The 17,588-nt window shown below is 47.3% G+C and overlaps 1 protein-coding gene across 1 annotated transcript in view; it reads left to right on the forward strand.

Moving 5' to 3' along the window:
* The first annotated feature begins 6,516 nt into the window (after window positions 1-6,516).
* LOC128357734 (XK-related protein 7-like) overlaps window positions 6,517-17,588 on the forward strand; it is a 24,838-nt gene continuing 13,766 nt past the window's right edge. Inside the window, exons 1-4 of the mRNA XM_053318104.1 lie at window positions 6,517-6,663; window positions 6,844-6,863; window positions 8,117-8,188; window positions 8,304-8,503. Coding sequence (XP_053174079.1) covers window positions 6,517-6,663; window positions 6,844-6,863; window positions 8,117-8,188; window positions 8,304-8,503 — 439 coding nt within the window. The remainder of the gene's footprint in view (window positions 6,664-6,843; window positions 6,864-8,116; window positions 8,189-8,303; window positions 8,504-17,588) is intronic.

Genomic DNA, 17,588 nt, shown 5'->3' on the forward strand with positions numbered 1-17,588 from the left:
GGATGGAAGGAACGAGGGAGGGAGAAAGGAAAAGACGAAGGGAAGAAAGAAGGCAGGGAGGAAAGAAGGAAGGAAGGGAAGAAAGAAGGAAGGAAGGAAGAAGAAAGGGGGATGGAGGAAGGAAAGAAGGAAGGAGGGAGGAAGAACAGATGGAAGTAAGGGAAGAAGGATGGAGGAAGGAAAGAAGGAAGGGAGGAGAGAAGGAGGGAGGGAGGAAGGAAAAGGAAGGACGGAGGAAATAAGGAACGAGGGAGGGAGAAAGGAAAAGACGAAGGGAAGAAAGAGGTAGGCAGGGAGGAAAGAAGGAAGGAAGGAAGGAAGGAAGGGAATAAAGAAGGAAGAAGAAAGGGGGATGGAGGAAGGAAAGAAGGAAGGAGGGAGGAAGAACAGATGGAAGTAAGGGAAGGAAGGATGGAGGAAGGAAAGAAGGAAGGGAGGAGAGAAGGAGGGAGGGAGGGGAGGACAGATGGAAGGAAGGAAAGGAAGGAAGGAAGGACGGAGGAAATAAGGAACGAGGGAGGGAGAAAGGAAAAGACGAAGGGAAGAAAGAAGGCAGGGAGGAAAGAAGGAAGGAAGGAAGGAAGGAAGGGAAGAAAGAAGGAAGGAAGGAAGAAGAAAGGGGGATGGAGGAAGGAAAGAAGGAAGGAGGGAGGAAGAACAGATGGAAGTAAGGGAAGGAAGGATGGAGGAAGGAAAGAAGGAAGGGAGGAGAGAAGGAGGGAGGGAGGAAGGACAGATGGAAGGAAGGAAAGGAAGGACGGAGGAAATAAGGAAGAGGGAGGGAGAAAGGAAAAGACGAAGGGAAGAAAGAAGGCAGGGAGGAAAGAAGGAAGGAAGGAAGGGAAGAAAGAAGGAAGGAAGGAAGAAGAAAGGGGGATGGAGGAAGGAAAGAAGGAAGGAGGGAGGAAGAACAGATGGAAGTAAGGGAAGGAAGGATGGAGGAAGGAAAGAAGGAAGGGAGGAGAGAAGGAGGGAGGGAGGAAGGACAGATGGAAGGAAGGAAAGGAAGGACGGAGGAAATAAGGAACGAGGGAGGGGAGAAAGGAAAAGACGAAGGGAAGAAAGAAGGCAGGAAGGAAGGAAGGAAGGAAGGAAGGAAGGAAGGAAGGAAGGAAGGAAGGGAAGAAAGAAGGAAGGAAGGAAGAAGAAAGGGGGATGGAGGAAGGAAAGAAGGAAGGAGGGAGGAAGAACAGATGGAAGTAAGGGAAGGAAGGATGGAGGAAGGAAAGAAGGAAGGGAGGAGAGAAGGAGGGAGGGAGGAAGAACAGATGGAAGGAAGGAAAGGAAGGGAGGAAGGATGGAAGGAACGAGGGAGGGAGAAAGGAAAAGACGAAGGGAAGAAAGAAGGCAGGGAGGAAAGAAGGAAGGAAGGGAAGAAAGAAGGAAGGAAGGAAGAAGAAAGGGGATGGAGGAAGGAAAGAAGGAAGGAAGGGAGGAAGAACAGATGGAAGTAAGGGAAGGAAGGATGGAGGAAGGAAAGAAGGAAGGGAGGAGAGAAGGAGGGAGGGAGGAAGGAAAGGAAGGACGGAGGAAATAAGGAACGAGGGAGGGAGAAAGGAAAAGACGAAGGGAAGAAAGAGGTAGGCAGGGAGGAAAGAAGGAAGGAAGGAAGGAAGGAAGGGAATAAAGAAGGAAGAAGAAAGGGGGATGAGGAAGGAAAGAAGGAAGGAGGGAGGAAGAACAGATGGAAGTAAGGGAAGGAAGGATGGAGGAAGGAAAGAAGGAAGGGAGGAGAGAAGGAGGGAGGGAGGGAGGACAGATGGAAGGAAGGAAAGGAAGGAAGGAAGGACGGAGGAAATAAGGAACGAGGGAGGGAGAAAGGAAAAGACGAAGGGAAGAAAGAAGGCAGGGAGGAAAGAAGGAAGGAAGGAAGGAAGGAAGGGAAGAAAGAAGGAAGGAAGGAAGAAGAAAGGGGGATGGAGGAAGGAAAGAAGGAAGGAGGGAGGAAGAACAGATGGAAGTAAGGGAAGGAAGGATGGAGGAAGGAAAGAAGGAAGGGAGGAGAGAAGGAGGGAGGGAGGAAGGACAGATGGAAGGAAGGAAAGGAAGGACGGAGGAAATAAGGAACGAGGGAGGGAGAAAGGAAAAGACGAAGGGAAGAAAGAAGGCAGGGAGGAAAGAAGGAAGGAAGGAAGGGAAGAAAGAAGGAAGGAAGGAAGAAGAAAGGGGGATGGAGGAAGGAAAGAAGGAAGGAGGGAGGAAGAACAGATGGAAGTAAGGGAAGGAAGGATGGAGGAAGGAAAGAAGGAAGGGAGGAGAGAAGGAGGGAGGGAGGAAGGACAGATGGAAGGAAGGAAAGGAAGGACGGAGGAAATAAGGAACGAGGGAGGGAGAAAGGAAAAGACGAAGGGAAGAAAGAAGGCAGGGATGAAGGAAGGAAAGAAGGAAGGAAGGAAGGAAGGAAGGAAGGATATTTTGGGATATTTACAGATGTTACCAAATATAATTATTTGCCCAATAAAGGGTTAATATGTCTGTAAAAAGTCAGTTTTTCGATTTAAAAAAAGTTAGATTATCTTATGGAGTCCATCTTGTTATCTTTTCCCTCATTAAAAATTTCATAATCTATAAAAATGCAAATATTGAGATAGAGAGGCAGATCAGTGCAGTCAGTGGCGCAAAAAGTGGGTATGCACTATATGCGGCGCATAGGGGCGCCACAATGGAGGGGGGCGCCAAAGCGATGGGGGTAAAATTATTTCGAGTCTGCATTTTCTGTATTTAACAGCGTTTGTGCATGTGTAGTAAATGATATGATCAATAACAGAGGCACGTCACTGATTAGGCGCCCCTCCGCCTCCCTCCCCTGCCCCTCCGATAATCGCCTGTGAAAGCACCGGAACGCCTCTCCACACTATGCGCGCCGGTGCGCGCCCCCTCGAGCACGCGCTAGAGCAGGAGTGTTTTCATTTGAATCGTGTTGTCATTTGATGACAGGGACCTCATGACATGGAGAGACAGAAAATAAAGCTCTCGGGGGCACAAAACAGAAAACGGAAGAGGGAGAAAGAGAAAGATTTTGCAGGGATGAAAAAAAGCTTTTCAAAGTGGTTGAAAGACAGTAGGTAAGTTATGTCAGTGTATCAAGAGGAGGCTTGTAAACATTCAGGTTAGCTAAAGCTACTACTAGTAAAACAACAGGTTAGCTAAAGCTACTACTAGTAAAACAACAGGTTACTGTTGTCTGATCAGTATTTACAATATAACAGATCATGACAAGAAAAAATAAAGGAACTGGTTTGTGGTTATTTTGTTGTTCAGACAGTTATATATTTTTTTAACTAGATGGTGAATCATAAAACAGATAAATTATAGAACTTGGGAGTGATATACTTGAGTTTAATGTCTTCACTCTGATATAACACTACAGTGCTGTTTTGATGTATCTGATAAGTCAGATCAGATGCAGCGTCCAATCAGTAACTGATATCCAATAAGGACAGGGTTAGGGTTAGGTCCATGTGGTTTGACTGCTGTATTTTTGAAACCTCCTTAACACAAAGTTCATGTCATTCAGGTGTGAGGATGGAGAGAAAGAATCAGGACACACATCTGAGCTCGCGACGCTCACTAGGGGCACTATCGTAAATCTCATGACTGTGATGTAGTCTTAACCCTTAAAGGGGCATTTCACTCAAATCATACAAATAATACAAACACAAATAATACTAATACAATAAAGTGACTGAACCATTAAAAAACATTCAGGCGGGGGTGCCGAGTGGGGGGGGGGGGGGGGGGGGCGCCTGCAATGTATCTGCATACCCCTCAGAAAGTAGGTAGTTGCGCCCCTGAGTGCAGTGATGCAGTGATGCAGCAAACCGGATGAAGGGAAGGATAGATGGATGGATGAATGGTTGAAGGGATGGATGGAGGGATGGAGGGAGGGATGAAGAGAGGGATAGATGGATGGATGAAGGATGAATGGTTGAAGGGATGGATGGAGGGATGGAGGGAGGGATGGATGGATGGAGGGAGGAAGGGATGAAGAGAGGGATAGATGGATGGATGAAGGGATGAATGGTTGAAGGGATGGATGGAGGGAGGGAGGGAGGGAGGGATGGATGGATGGAGAGAGGGATAGATGGATGGATGAATGGTTGAAGGGATGGATGGATGGAGGGAGGGAGGGATGGATAGATGGGATGGAGGGAGGGATGAAGGGATGAAGAGAGGGATAGATGGATGGATGAAGGGATGAATGGTCGAGGGGGGATGGATGGTTCAATGGATGGAAGGAGGAGGGAGGGGAGGGATGGATGGATGGATGGAGGGCTGGATGGATGGAGGGATGGATGGAGGAAGAGAGGGATGGATGGTTCAATGGACGGAAGGAGGAGGGAGGGAGGGATGGATGGAGGGAGGGAGGGAGGGATGGATGGATGGATGGAGGGAGGAATGAAGGGATGAAGAGAGGGATAGATGGATGGTTGAAGGGGATGGATGGAGGGAGGGAGGGAGGGAGGGAGGGATGGATGTTCAATCAATGGATGGAGGGAGGGAGGGAGGGAGGGAGGGATGGATGGAGGGAGGGAGGGATGGATGTTCAATGGATGGAGGGGAGGGAGGGAGGGGAGGGATGGATGGTTCAATGGAAGGAAAGGAGGAGGGAGGGAGGGATGGATGGATGGAGGGCTCGATGGATGGAGGGAGGAAGGGATGAAGAGAGGGATAGATGGATGGATGAAGGGATGGATGGATGGATGGATGGATGGATGGATGGATGAATGGTCGAAGGGAGGGATGGATGGTTCAATGGATGGAAGGAGGAGGGAGGGATGGATGGATGGAGGGAGGGATGGATGTTCAATGGATGGATGGATGGAAGGAGGAGGGAGGGAGGGATGGATGGATGGATAAAACCTTCCCATTCATTTGAAAGAGAAAGTGTGTCCAAACTTTTGACTGGTTCTGATCCTGGTGAGGAAACAGCTGAACAAGAAGGAGAAGCTTCTAAATTTACCGGTCGATCAGCGTCCTCCGGAGAGAGTCTGGGTCAGAGGTTCAGACATCCGGAGGAGGCGAGGAGGGGAACCGCTGGTCCTCCGCATGGAAAGGAGCCAGAGGTGGATCCTCCTGGTCGCCTCCCTTTAGAGGAGTGTAAGGTTCATCCGACTGGGAGGAGACCCAGAACTCGCTGGAGGGATTATATATCACTCCTGGTCTGGGATCAGCTCGGGATCCTCCAGGAGGAGCTGAGGAGCGTTGCTAGGGAGACGGATGTTTGGGTTTCATTACTCAGCCTGATGCCACCATGACTTGGTCGGGATAAGAGGCAGAGAATGGATGGATGGATGGAGGGAGGAAGGGAGGGATGGATGGATGGATGGATGGATGGAGGGCTGGATGGATGGATGGATAGATGGAGGGAGGGATGGAGTGAGGATGGATGCAGGGATGGATGCAGGGATGGATGGAGGGAGGGATGGAGTGAGGATGGATGGATGGAGGGATGGATGGATGGAGGGAGGGAGGGATGGACTGAGGATGGATGGAGGGAGGGAGAGAGGGATAGATGGATGGATAGTTCAATGGATGGAGGGAGGGATGGATGGATGGATGGAGGAGGGAGAGAGGGAGGGATGGATGGATGGAGGATGGATGAATCCATCCCTCCGATGGAGTGAGGATGGATGGAGGGAGGGAGGGATGGATGGATGGATAGAGGGAGGGAGGGATGGATGGATGGATAGAGGGAGGGAGGGATGGATGGATGGATGAAGGATTGGATGGATGGAGGGATGGATGGATGGATGGTTGGTTCCAAGTTTGGACACACCTTCCCATTCATTTTAATGAGCAAGTGTGTCCAAACTTTTGACTGGTTCTGTATTTCATTTCTAAAGTCTAATTGTGGAGCGTTGGATGGATGGATGGATGGATGGATGGATGGATGGAGTGAGTGAGGGATGGATGGAGTGAGGAAGTGAGGGATGGATGGTTCAATGGATGGAGGGATGGATGGATGAGGGAAGGAGGGAGGGAGGGAGGGAGGGAAGGATTGGAGGTACTGTATTTCATTTCTAAAGTCTAATTGTGGAGCGTTGGATGGATGGAGTGAGTGAGTGAGTGAGGGATGGATGGAGGGAGGGAGGGAGGGATTGGAGGTTCTGTATTTCATTTCTAAAGTCTAATTGTGGAGCATTTGGGTAGTTTGGGTTAAAGCTCATGCAACATGAAGGCATAATGGTTTGAATCCAGCCACGGACCTTTACTGCAGGTCTCTCTCTCTCTCTCTCTCTCTCTCTCTCTCTCTCTCTCTCTCTCTCTCTCTCTCTCTCTCTCTCTCTCTCTCTCTCTCTCTCTCTCTCTCCTCTCTCTCTCTCTCTCTCTCCTCTCTCTCTCTCTCTCTCTCTCTCTCTCTCTCTCTCTCTCTGTTTGCTGCTGTACTTACATCTGAAAGGCAACAAAAAGCCCAAACAGTGTAATTGCTGGACACAGGAAGTCTCCTATTCGTCTCTGTAAAGTTCATTCTCAGTGTTTGTGCTCTGCAAGCTTCAAGTTTCCACATCAAACATGTTTAAGTTGAATATTGAACCAAGATTCACTTCCAAACTGTTTGCAGTGCGTCACCCCACCACCACCACCACCACCACCACCTTAAAAACTTTCCATTTCCTGCAGATAAATGTGAAAACAGGCTTTCAGTGTCAGACTCAGCACGTACATCATTCTGCACAGTGAAGCTCAAATATTTCAACAAAACCAAAAACACATATTTGAGTGAAGGGGCACTTTAAATTTTTAAAACTTTGACATTTCCCCAGTCGTGATTCATACTTGTTTTCCGAAAAAAGTTTTCTTCCATCATACTCTTCTGCTGTTCTTCACTCTTTTATTCAGACCTCTTGCAGCACCAACAGGTAAACAAACAGAGTCTCCAGAAAACAGACGAAGGAAGGAAAGAAAGGAGGGTGGATGGAAGGAAGGAAGGAAGGAGGGAAGGAGGGAGGGAGGAAGGAAAGGAGGGAGGAAGGAAAGAAAGGAGTAAGGAGGAAGGAAAGGTGTAAGGAGGGAGGGAGGAAAGAAGGAAGGAAGGAAGGAAAGGAGTAAGGATGAAAAGAGGAAGGAATTTAGGAGAGAAGGAAGGGAGGAAGGAAAGGAGTAAGGAGGGAGGGAGGGAGGGAGGGAGGGAGGAAAGGATTAATGAGGAAAAGAGGAAGGAAGTAAGGAGAGAAGGAAGGAAAGAAAGGAGTAAGGCGACCCAAACCGTCACTGACACCAAATAAACCTCAGAGGAACAGTGACAGGTGAGGGTAAAGATGTCATGATTGTTCGTGCATGCCTACTAATGTCCATCCATTGGTAGCCTCTGTTGCTAAGGCCGTTGCTAAGGTTGTTTCAGGACTTGTTTGCACATATTTCGGGTCAGAATTCGGGTTTCCATTGTCAGTAAAGAATGAGATAAAGAAGTTAAAACCCTACTGCTACTGTTTGTTCCTATAGTCTGCACAGTGGGCTCATTGGGAGGAAGTCCTTAATAGACAGAGGCTGAACTGAGCGGCTGCATAAAGGACCAGAATATTAATATAGAGCTGCAGATATAAAGAATATGTGTCCTTTTTTACTCATATTGTTTTGTGATCAATAGACCAAAGACTGTATAAAAGAAATGGACGTAACATCCGTGACGTCACCCATTGGTTTGTGGACTGCTGCTCGGAAGCCAATAGTTTCTAATCTGGGCAGCGCCATCTTGAAAATTTCAGATGCATGCTGGGAAAAATAAAAACATGGATTCTACTTATATGGGCATGAGGCGGGACCAACGGCGGAGCGGGGAGGTTGCTATGGTTGCGAGGGCTGGATCTGGAGGACATTGGTCAATCAACCTGTCAATCAGGACGTAGCCACGCCCCCTAATGCATACCCTGCTTTATCGTCACATATAAAATCAGGGAGGCCAAAATGTCCCAAATGAACAACGTACTGCATTGAAGAAGGCTTTAAACTAGCGATTGAGACCATAAACACATTTTGAAAATGTTTACTGAGGTTAGAAATCAATTGAGAAGTTGGTGAATTCTCCATTGACTTGTATAGAGACGGTCGCCCCCTGGTGGCCTTTTGATAGAATGCAGCTCTAAGTTACTTCCTGGTTGGCTTCATTTCAGAGGACCAGAACTCCCCGCCTGGTAGCGACTGAAGTAATTCTTTTAAATAAGAATTACATTGAGAGGAATATACAGTGTTAGAGTGTCATCCATTCAACCTTTGATAAAACAGAGAATAATGGATAAACAGGCTCGATGAGGAAAGCAACTAACAGCATATTTCTAACCCTCCATGTGTTCTTCCTTCAGGTACATCCACGCGCTCTACCTGGGCGCCCAGAGCCGTTGGCATGGCGACGGTCCTCGCCGCCACTTCCACTGGCGGCTGATGTTCGAGAGCGCTGACATCACCATGCTCCGCCTGCTGGAGGCCTTCCTGAAGTCTGCGCCGCAGCTCGTCCTGCAGCTGAGCATCATGATCCACGGGAACACCGTCCTGCCGCTGCAAGGTGAGAGAGACACAGGAAATACTGTGACACACAAACAGGAAGTACTTTAACTGATTACCTTGTTTTGGGTTTTTTTAGATTATTCTGGAAACATTTAGGATCATTCTGTCAATTACAAGTTGGGTTTTATTGTCATAGTGTTGGACACCAATGCAACTAGATAGATGGATGGATGGATATATAGATGGATGGATGGATGGATAGAAGGATGGATGGATGGATAGATAGATGAATGAATGGATGGATGGATGGATAGATGGATGGATGGATAGATGAATGAATGGATGGATGGATAGATGGATGGATGGATATATAGATGGATGGATGGATGGATAGATAGATAGATGAATGGATGGATGGATGGATAGATGGATGGATGGATAGATGAATGAATGGATGGATGGATAGATGGATGGATGGATATATAGATGGATGGATGGATATATAGATGGATGGATGAATAGATGGATATATAGATAGATGGATGGATGGATGGATATATAGATGGATGGATAGATGGATAGATAGTTAGCCGCCGAGCTAGCAGCAGAAAGCTCTCAGACGTAGCGTCCATGTTTCTGGTAGAGGTGGTGACTTTGATTGACAGGTGACACTTGGTAGGGGGCGGGGCTTCAGCGTTTGGGAGCAGAGAAAGAGGCTGAAGCCTAATTTCATATATTTGGTGATTTTTTTTTAATCATTCAAATTTGGCAGGGTGGTTAACAACACACTTTTCTGTGGTATGTCAAACTCAGAACACATATTTATTCTGACACGGACTTTAAAGACGACTTCATTGAGGTTTGGGGACTTTATAATAATGATAAACAGGAAACAGACCCAACAGAAGTTAAATTTGAATAAGTTTCTAAATGATAAACATGGTACAAATTGTATCAGCCATCATTTCTGATTGTTCCTGCAGAAAGAGTAATGTGTGTGTGTGTGTGTGTGTGTGTGTGTGTGTGTGTGTGTGTGTGTGTGTGTGTGTGTGTGTTGGGGACAGATATCAGTAGGAGGGTCTATGCTTTATTCATGCTCCTCTTACAAGAAGCAGATTGGCCTTTGATGAATAAAACAAAACACACACTCTCTCTTTTTCTCTCTCTGACTCACACACACACACACACACACACACACACACACACTACACACACTCTTGGCAGCACAGAAGTCAAGTGTCAGACACATGTTTAAATTGTACAAAACACTGAGTAGAGGGGCAGACACATAAATACACACATGAGTAACAGACTGAGTGATTCACACATTTGAATATCTTTACACACACACACACACACACACACACACACACACACACACATCAGTGCTTCTATACTTCTGAGGACTCTTAATGACATAATTCATTCCCTCGCCTCTTACTCTAACCTTAATATGAACTTCCACTTAATTCTCCTTCTATCACAAACAATAAAAAGCAATTGATTCTTAAATCATTATATAAATATAACTAATGAAACTCCTGATATGATACTAAATGAATTGCCTTCTTATGTCATTCCTCATCATATTAATGATAAATAATGTATTCATATATTCATATTTACTGTTTAATTGAAATCATAAGTTAAATGACTTAAAATTATGACTGAAACAAGATACCAGCTGAAGTTCCCAGGGACCTACAATGCAGCTTTATTGAGATCATTGAAGTCTTTCCTTGGTCTGAATCATAGACTGTATAAAAGAAATGGACGTAACATCCGTGACGTCACCCATTGGTTTGTGGACTGCTGCTCGGAAGCCAATAGTTTCTAATCTAGGCAGCGCCATCTTGAATATTTCAGGTGCATGCTGGGAAAAATAAAAACACAGATTCTACTTATATGGGCATGAGGCGGGGCCATGGGCGGAGCGGGGAGGTTGCTATGGTTACGAGGGCTGGATCTGGAGGACATTGGTCAATCAACCTGTCAATCAGGACGTAGCCACGCCCTAATGCATACCCTGCTTTATCGTCACATATAAAATCAGGGAGGCCAAAATGTCCCAAATGAACATCATACTGCATTGAAGAAGGCTTTAAACTAGCGATTGAGACCATAAACACATTTTGAAAACGTTTACTGAGGTTAGAAATCAAGTGAGAGGTTGAGCATAGCTCAGCGGGTAGCGCACCCGCCCCATGTGTTGAGGCTATAGTCCTCGTTGCAGGCGACCCCGGTTCGAATCCCGATCCGAGCGGTCTTATCCTGCGTGTCATTCCCCCTCTCTCTGCCTCCTGTTTCCTGTCTCTCTACACTGTCCTGAACATTAAAGGCAAAAAAGCCCAAAAAATATACTTTAAAAAAAAAAAGAAATCAAGTGAGAAGTTGGTGAATTCTCCATTGACTTGTATAGAGACGGTCGCCCCTGGTGGCCTTTTGATAGAATGCAGCTCTAAGTTACTTCCTGGTTGGCTTCATTTCAGAGGACCAGAACTCCCCACCTGTTCTTTATACATATAATTTCTTCTTTGCATAATAAATAGCCAGCCAGGTTTCTTTCTGGACCCTTTTGTGGAGTTTTTTTGGCACGCCCAACTAGTAGGAGACCCCCAAAAAAGGGAAGGAAGGAAGGAAAGGAGGGAGGAAGGATGGAGGAAAGAAGGAAGGGAGGAAGGAAGGAAGGAAGGTAGGAGGGAGGGAGAAAGGAAAGAAGGACAGAGGAAAGAAGGAAGGGAGGATGGTACGGGGGAGGAAAGAAAGAGAGAAGGAGGGAGGAAGAGGGGAAGGGAAGGAAGGAGGAAGGACGGAAGGAAGGAGGGAGGGAAGGAAGAAAGGAAAGGAGGGAGGGAGGATGGATGGACGAAGGAAGGAAAGAAGGAAGGAAGGAAGGAAGGAGGGAGAAAGGAAAGAAGGATAGAGGAAAAAAGGAAGGGAGGAAGGTAAGGGGAGGAAAAGAAAGAGAGAAGAAGGGAGGAAGCGGGGAAGGAAAAGAAGGAAGGAAGGAAATAAGGAAGGAAGGAATGCATGTTGGAGACCCCCCAAAACACTAAAACAAACCTTAATCCAAGCCTAATTCCTATTTTATCCATTAATCTCAGTTTTAAAACTCTCATAATCCTTTAAAGAAGAAGTGATGAATGAAAACTTAAAGTCCTCACAAAGATACAAGCACCACACACACACACACACACACACACACACACACACACACACACACACACACACACACACATAATTACTTCTGTCTATTTCAGTGACCGCCATCTGCTCAAAAGCATTCATGTTTTTTAAATGTGCGTCTCCATAATAATAACGGCTCTAATTAGACTCATTGATTATTAAACTGATCAACTTCGCCAATTAGTCTTCCAAGTCGTCTGTTCCCTACAAATCCCAAACATTTAGCTGGTCCCAGTTTCCCCTAAATGTGAGGATTTACTGGGCTTTCAAAGCATAAGTACCAGCTTCTTTTCTTTTTTACCCACAATCCCCCTGAGGAAGAGGAAGAGGAAGCCTGAGGAAGAGGAAGAGGAAGCCTGAGGAAGAGGAAGAAACTCTATTTTTACATCGAAGGAAGGAAGGAAGGAAGGAAGGGAAGAAGAAGGTTGGAAAGAAGGAAGGAAGGAAGGGAGGAAGAAGGAAGGAAGGGAGGAGGAAGGAAAGGAGGGAGAGGAGGGAGAAAGGAAGGAAGGAAGGAAGGCTGGAAGGAAGGGAGGAAGAAGGAAAGAAAGGAGGGAAGGAACGAAGGAAAGAACGGAGGGGAGGAAGGAAGGAAGGCTGGAAGGAAGGAAGGAAGGAAGGAAGGGAGGAGGGAAGGAAGGAAGGAACAAAGGAAGGAAGGGAGGAAGGAGGGAGGGAGAAAGGAAAGAAGGACAGAGGAAAGAAGGAAGGCTAGAAGGAAGGAGGGAAGGCTGGAAGGAGGGGAGGAAGAAGGAAGGAAAGGAGGGAGGAAGGAAGGAAGGAAGGCTGGAAGGAAGGAAAGGAGGGAGGAAGGAAGGAAGGAAGGAAGGAAGGAAGGAAGGAAGTCCCAGTTTCCCCTAAATGTGAGGATTTACTGGCTTTCAAAGCATAAGTACCAGCTTCTTTTCTTTTTTACCCACAATCCCCTGAGGAAGAGGAAGAGGAAGCCTGAGGAAGAGGAAGAAACTCTATTTTTTGCATTTGAATCTTTGCTTCCTACTCATTGTCTGTAGCTTGTTAAAATCTCCTACTGATCCTAATTACCTCACACCTGTTAATCCCAATCAGCCAATTAGGATACAAACCAATGAATGAATGAAGGAAGGAATGAAGGAAGGAAGGAAGGAAAGAAAGGAGGAAGGAGGGAAGGGAGGAAGGAAGGCTGGAAGGAAAGCAGGCTGGAAGGAAGGGAGGAAAGGAGGGAGGAAGGAAGGAACGGAGGGAGGAGGGAAGGGAGGAAGGAAGGCTGGAAGGAAGGGAGGAAAGGAGGGAGGAAGGAAGGAACGGAGGGAGGAGGGAAGGGAGGAAGGAAGGCTGGAAGGAAGGAAGGAAAGCAGGCTGGAAGGAAGGGAGGAAAGGAGGGAGGAAGGAAGGAACGGAGGGAAGAAGGAAGGAAGGAAGGGAGGAAAGAAAGAAGGACAGAAGAAAGAAGCAAGGGAGGAAGGTAGGAAGGTAGGAGGGAGGGAGAAAGGAGGGAAAGAAGGACAGAGGAAAGAAGGAAGGGAGGAGGAAGCGGGGAAAGAAAGGAAGTAAGGAAGGAAGTAAGGAAGGAAGGAATGCATGTTGGAGACCTATTTAACATTTAGCTGATTCCAGTTTCCTCTAAATGTGAGGATTTACTGGCTTTCAAAGCATAAGTACCAGCTTCTTTTCTTTTTTACCCACAATCCCCCTGAGGAAGAGGAAGAGGAAGAGGAAGCCTGAGGAAGAGGAAGAAACTCTATTTTCCTACTCATTGTCTGTAGCTTGTTAAAATCTTCTCCTAATGATCCTAATGATCTCACACCTGTTAATCCCAATCAGCCAATTAGGAGACAAGCCGAAGGATGAATAGTATAAAAAGGTTCAGGCTGAGCTTTCGTCTCCTCATTTAGAAACTCTGATGAAGACTTAGAGAGGTCTAAATTAGGGTGGTCTGAAGATTTCAACCCTTTTTCATCATCAGTTCTTGGCAAGGAAAGCTGGAAGGAAGGGAGGAAGAAGAAAGGAAAGGAGGGAGGAAGGAAAGGAGGGAGGAGGGAAAGAAGGAACGGAGGGAGGAGGGAAAGAAGGAACGGAGGGAAAGAAGGAACGGAGGGAAAGAAGGAACGGAGGGAAAGAAGGAACGGAGGGAGGAGGGAAAGAAGGAACGGAGGGAAAGAAGGAACGGAGGGAAAGAAGGAACGGAGGGAAAGAAGGAACGGAGGAAGGAAGGAAGGAAGGAAGGATTTCAACTCTTTTTCATCATCAGTTCTTGTCCTCTTTTCAACATTTACCCACTGAACACACTGCTGTCTGTTTGGACTCATTATAAAAAGAGAAGGAAGGAAGGAAGAGAGGAAGAAGGAATGGAAGGAGGGAGGAGGGAAGGAAGGGAGGAAGAATGGAGGAAAGAAGGAAGGAAAGGAAGGAGGAAGGATGGAGGAAAGAAGGAAGGAAAGTAGGAGGGACGGAGAAAGGAAAGAAGGAAGGGAGGAGAGAAGGAGAGAGGGAGGAAGGACAGATGGAAGGAAGGAAGGACGGAGGAAGGAAAGAAGGAAGGGAGGAGAGAAGGAGGGAGGGAGGAAGAACAGATGGAAGGAAGGAAAGAAAGGAAGGAAGGACGGAGGAAATAAGGAACGAGGGAGGGAGAAAGGAAAAGAGGAAGGGAAGAAAGAAGGCAGGGAGGAAGGAAAGGAAAGAAGGAAGGAAGGAAGGATGGAAGGAAGGCTGGAAGGAAGGGAGGAAGAAGGAAGGAAGGAAGGAAGGAAGGAAGGAAGGATATTTTGGGATATTTGCAGAAGTTACCAGTAAAGGGTTAATCATTATGAAGCTCTGTGCTCTGCTTGCCCCCCTCCAGCTCCAGCTCCAGGGAGGAAGGAAGGATGGAAGGAAGGTTTGAATGATGGAAGGAAGGGAAGGAAGGAAGGGAAGGAAGGAAGGAAGGAAGGAAGGAAGGATATTTTGGGATATGTACAGAAGTTACCAGTAAAGGGTTAATCATTATGAAGCTCTGTGCTCTGCTTGCCCCCCCCCCTCCAGCTCCTCTAACAGTACCGTAAACCTCGGCCTCTCGGGGATCATTGCTTTCTTCTTCTTTCCTGCTTTCCACTTTAAGGACTTCCCGTCCACGTTGGCTTAAAAGCTGATGTTCACTGAACGCGTCGTCTCCATGGAAACAACCGTTAACTAAACAAATATCTCCACAAGGTCTGTTTAGTAGAAGGAGGGAGGGAAGGAAGGAGGGAAGGAAGGAAGGAAGGGTTTGATACTCACAAGTTAACATTTATAATTCATCACTGAGGAAAATATTCTCTTTGTGATGAATCATGATAAACCTTTACAAGCTGAAGCTGAGCAGCCAAAGAGAAGGAAGGAAGGAAGGGAAAGAAGGGAGTAAGGAGGGAGGGAGTAAGGAGAGAGGGAGGAAAGGAGGGAGGAAGGAAGGAAGGAAAGGAAGGGAGGGAGGGAGGGAGGGAGGGAGGAAGGAAGGCATGGAGTAAGGAATCATGTTAAACCTTTACAAGCTGAAGCTGAGCAGCCTAAGAGAAGGAGAAGGAGAGAAGGAAGGGAGTAAGGAGGGAGGGAGGAAAGGAGGAAGGGAGGAAGGAAAGAAGGAAGGAAGGAAAGGTGGGAGGAAAGGAGGAAGGAAGGCATGGAGTAAGGAGGGAGGGAGGAAGTAAGGAGAGAAGGAAGGGAGGGAGGAGAGGAGGAAGGAAGGCATGGAGTAAGGAGGGAGGGAGGAAGGGAAGGAGAGAAGGAAAGGAGGGAGGAGAGGAGGAAGGAAGGCATGGAGTAAGGCAGGGACGAAGGCAAGAAGGAAGGAAGGAAAGGAGTAAGGAGGGAGGGAGGAAGGGAAGGAGAGAAGGAAAGGAGGGAGGAGAGGAGTAAGGAAGGCATGGAGTAAGGAGGGAGGGAGGAAGTAAGGAGAGAAGGAAGGGAGGAAGGCAAGAAGGAAGGAAGGAAAGGATTAAGGAGGGAGGGGAGAAGGAAAGGAGGAAGGAAGGTATGGAGTAAGGAAGGGAGGAAGGAGGAAGGCAAGAAGGAAGGAAGGAAAGGATTAAGGAGGGAGGGGGGAAGGAAAGGAGGAAGGAAGGTATGGAGTAAGGAAGGGAGGAAGGAGTAAGGAGGAAGGGAGAAAGGAAAAGAGGGAGGAAGGAAAGGAGGAAGGAGGGAATGGAGTAAGGAGGGAGGAAGGAAAGGAGGAAGGAGGGAAAGGAGTAAGGAGGGAGGGAGGAAGTAAGGAGAGAAGGAAGGGAGGGAGGAGAGGAGGGAGGGAGGGAGGAAGGGAAGGAAGGAAGCATGGAAGGAAGGAAGGAAGGAAGGAGGGAATGGAGGGAGGAAGTGTTTCATACTCACAAGTTAACATTTATAATTCATCACTGAGTAAAATATTCTCTTTGTGATGAATCATGATCAACCTTTACAAGCTGAAGCTGAGCAGCCTAAGAGAAGGAGAAGGAGAGAAGGAAGGGAGGTAGGAAAGGAGTAAGGAGGGAGGGAGGGAGGAAGGCAAGAAGGAAGGAAGGAAAGGAGGGAGGTAAGGAAGGAGGGAGGAAGGAAGGAAGGTAGGCTGGGGGGAAGGAAGGAAAGGAGTAAGGAAAGAAGGAAGGAAGGAAAGAAGGAAGGAAGGAAAGGAGTAAGGAAAGAAGGAAGGAAGGAAGGAAAGGAGTAAGGAGGGAAGGAAGGAAGGAGGGAGGAAGTAAGGAGAGAAGGAAGGAAAGGATTAAGGAGGGAGTAAGGAGGAAGGGAGAAAGGAAAAGAGGGAGGAAGGAAAGGAGGAAGGAGGGAAGGAAGGAGGGAGGGAGGAAGGCAAGAAGGAAGGAAGGAAAGGAGTAAGGAGGGAGGGAGGAAGGAAAGGAGTAAGAAGGAAGGGAGAGAGGAAGGAAGGCATGGAGTAAGGAGGGAGGGAGGAAGGAAAGGAGTAAGGAAGGCATGGAGTAAGGAAGGGACGAAGGAAGGAAAGGAGGGAGGAAGGAAGGAAAGGAGTAAGAAGGAAGGGAGGGAGGAAAGGAGTAAGGAGGGAGGTAGGAAGTAAAGGAGGAAGCAAGCCATGGAGTAAGGAAGGGATGAAGGAAGGAAAGGAGGGAGGAAGGAAGGAAGGAAAGGAGTAAGGAGGGAGGGAGGGAGGAAAGGAGTAAGAAGGAAGGGAGGGAAGAAAGGAGGGAGGAAGGAAGGAAGGAAAGGAGGAGGGAGGGAGGAAGGAAAGGAGGAGGGAGGGAGGAAAGGAGGAAGGAAGGCATGGAGTAAGGAAGGGACGAAGGCAGGAAAGGAGGGATGGTCTTTGTCCCCCCTTTCCTCTTTTCCTCCCCCCCTCCCTCCCTCCCTCCCTCCTACCTTCCTTATTTCCTCCCTTCCTTTCCTTCCTTCTTCCTCCCTCCTTTCCTTCCTTCCTTCCTTCCTCCCTCCTTTCCTTCCTTTCCTCCCTTCCATCCTTCCTCCCTCCTTTCCTCCCTTCCATCCTTCTTCCTTTCCTCCTTTCCTTGACTTGAGGACAACAGGAGGGTTAAAACTAAACAAAGTCAAACTGAAATGTAAAATTGAGTTTGAGGATTGATAGAAGAATGAAGTTATTGAATTGCCGTCCGATAAAAGTGAATTTAAAGAGTTTAAAGAGTTTAAAGAAGGATTTTATGAAAGGAGTCGATCTGTGAGAGAGTTTACCGATGAAGTGAAGCTGCTGCCGAAGGACTGCTGACTCAAACTAAAAGTCACATCAATACCAAGAAGAAGAAGAGAGACACTTTAGTTTTCTGACTTTCAGATGTTTAAATATCACAAATAACTTCATGCCTCCTCATTCCTTCTTCCTCCCTTCTCTTCCTTCCTTCCTTCCTTCCTTCCTTCCTTCCATCCTTCCTCCCTCCCTCCTTCCCTTCCTTCCTTCTTCCTTCTTTCTTCCCTTCCTCTTTTCCTTTCTCCCTCCCTCCTTCCTTCTTTCCTCCCTCCTACATTCTTCCTCCCTTCCCTTCCAATTCCTTCAAATTGACCCTGTCTGT

This window comes from Scomber japonicus, chromosome 4 (assembly GCF_027409825.1).
Source record: "Scomber japonicus isolate fScoJap1 chromosome 4, fScoJap1.pri, whole genome shotgun sequence".
NCBI lineage: Eukaryota > Metazoa > Chordata > Actinopteri > Scombriformes > Scombridae > Scomber > Scomber japonicus.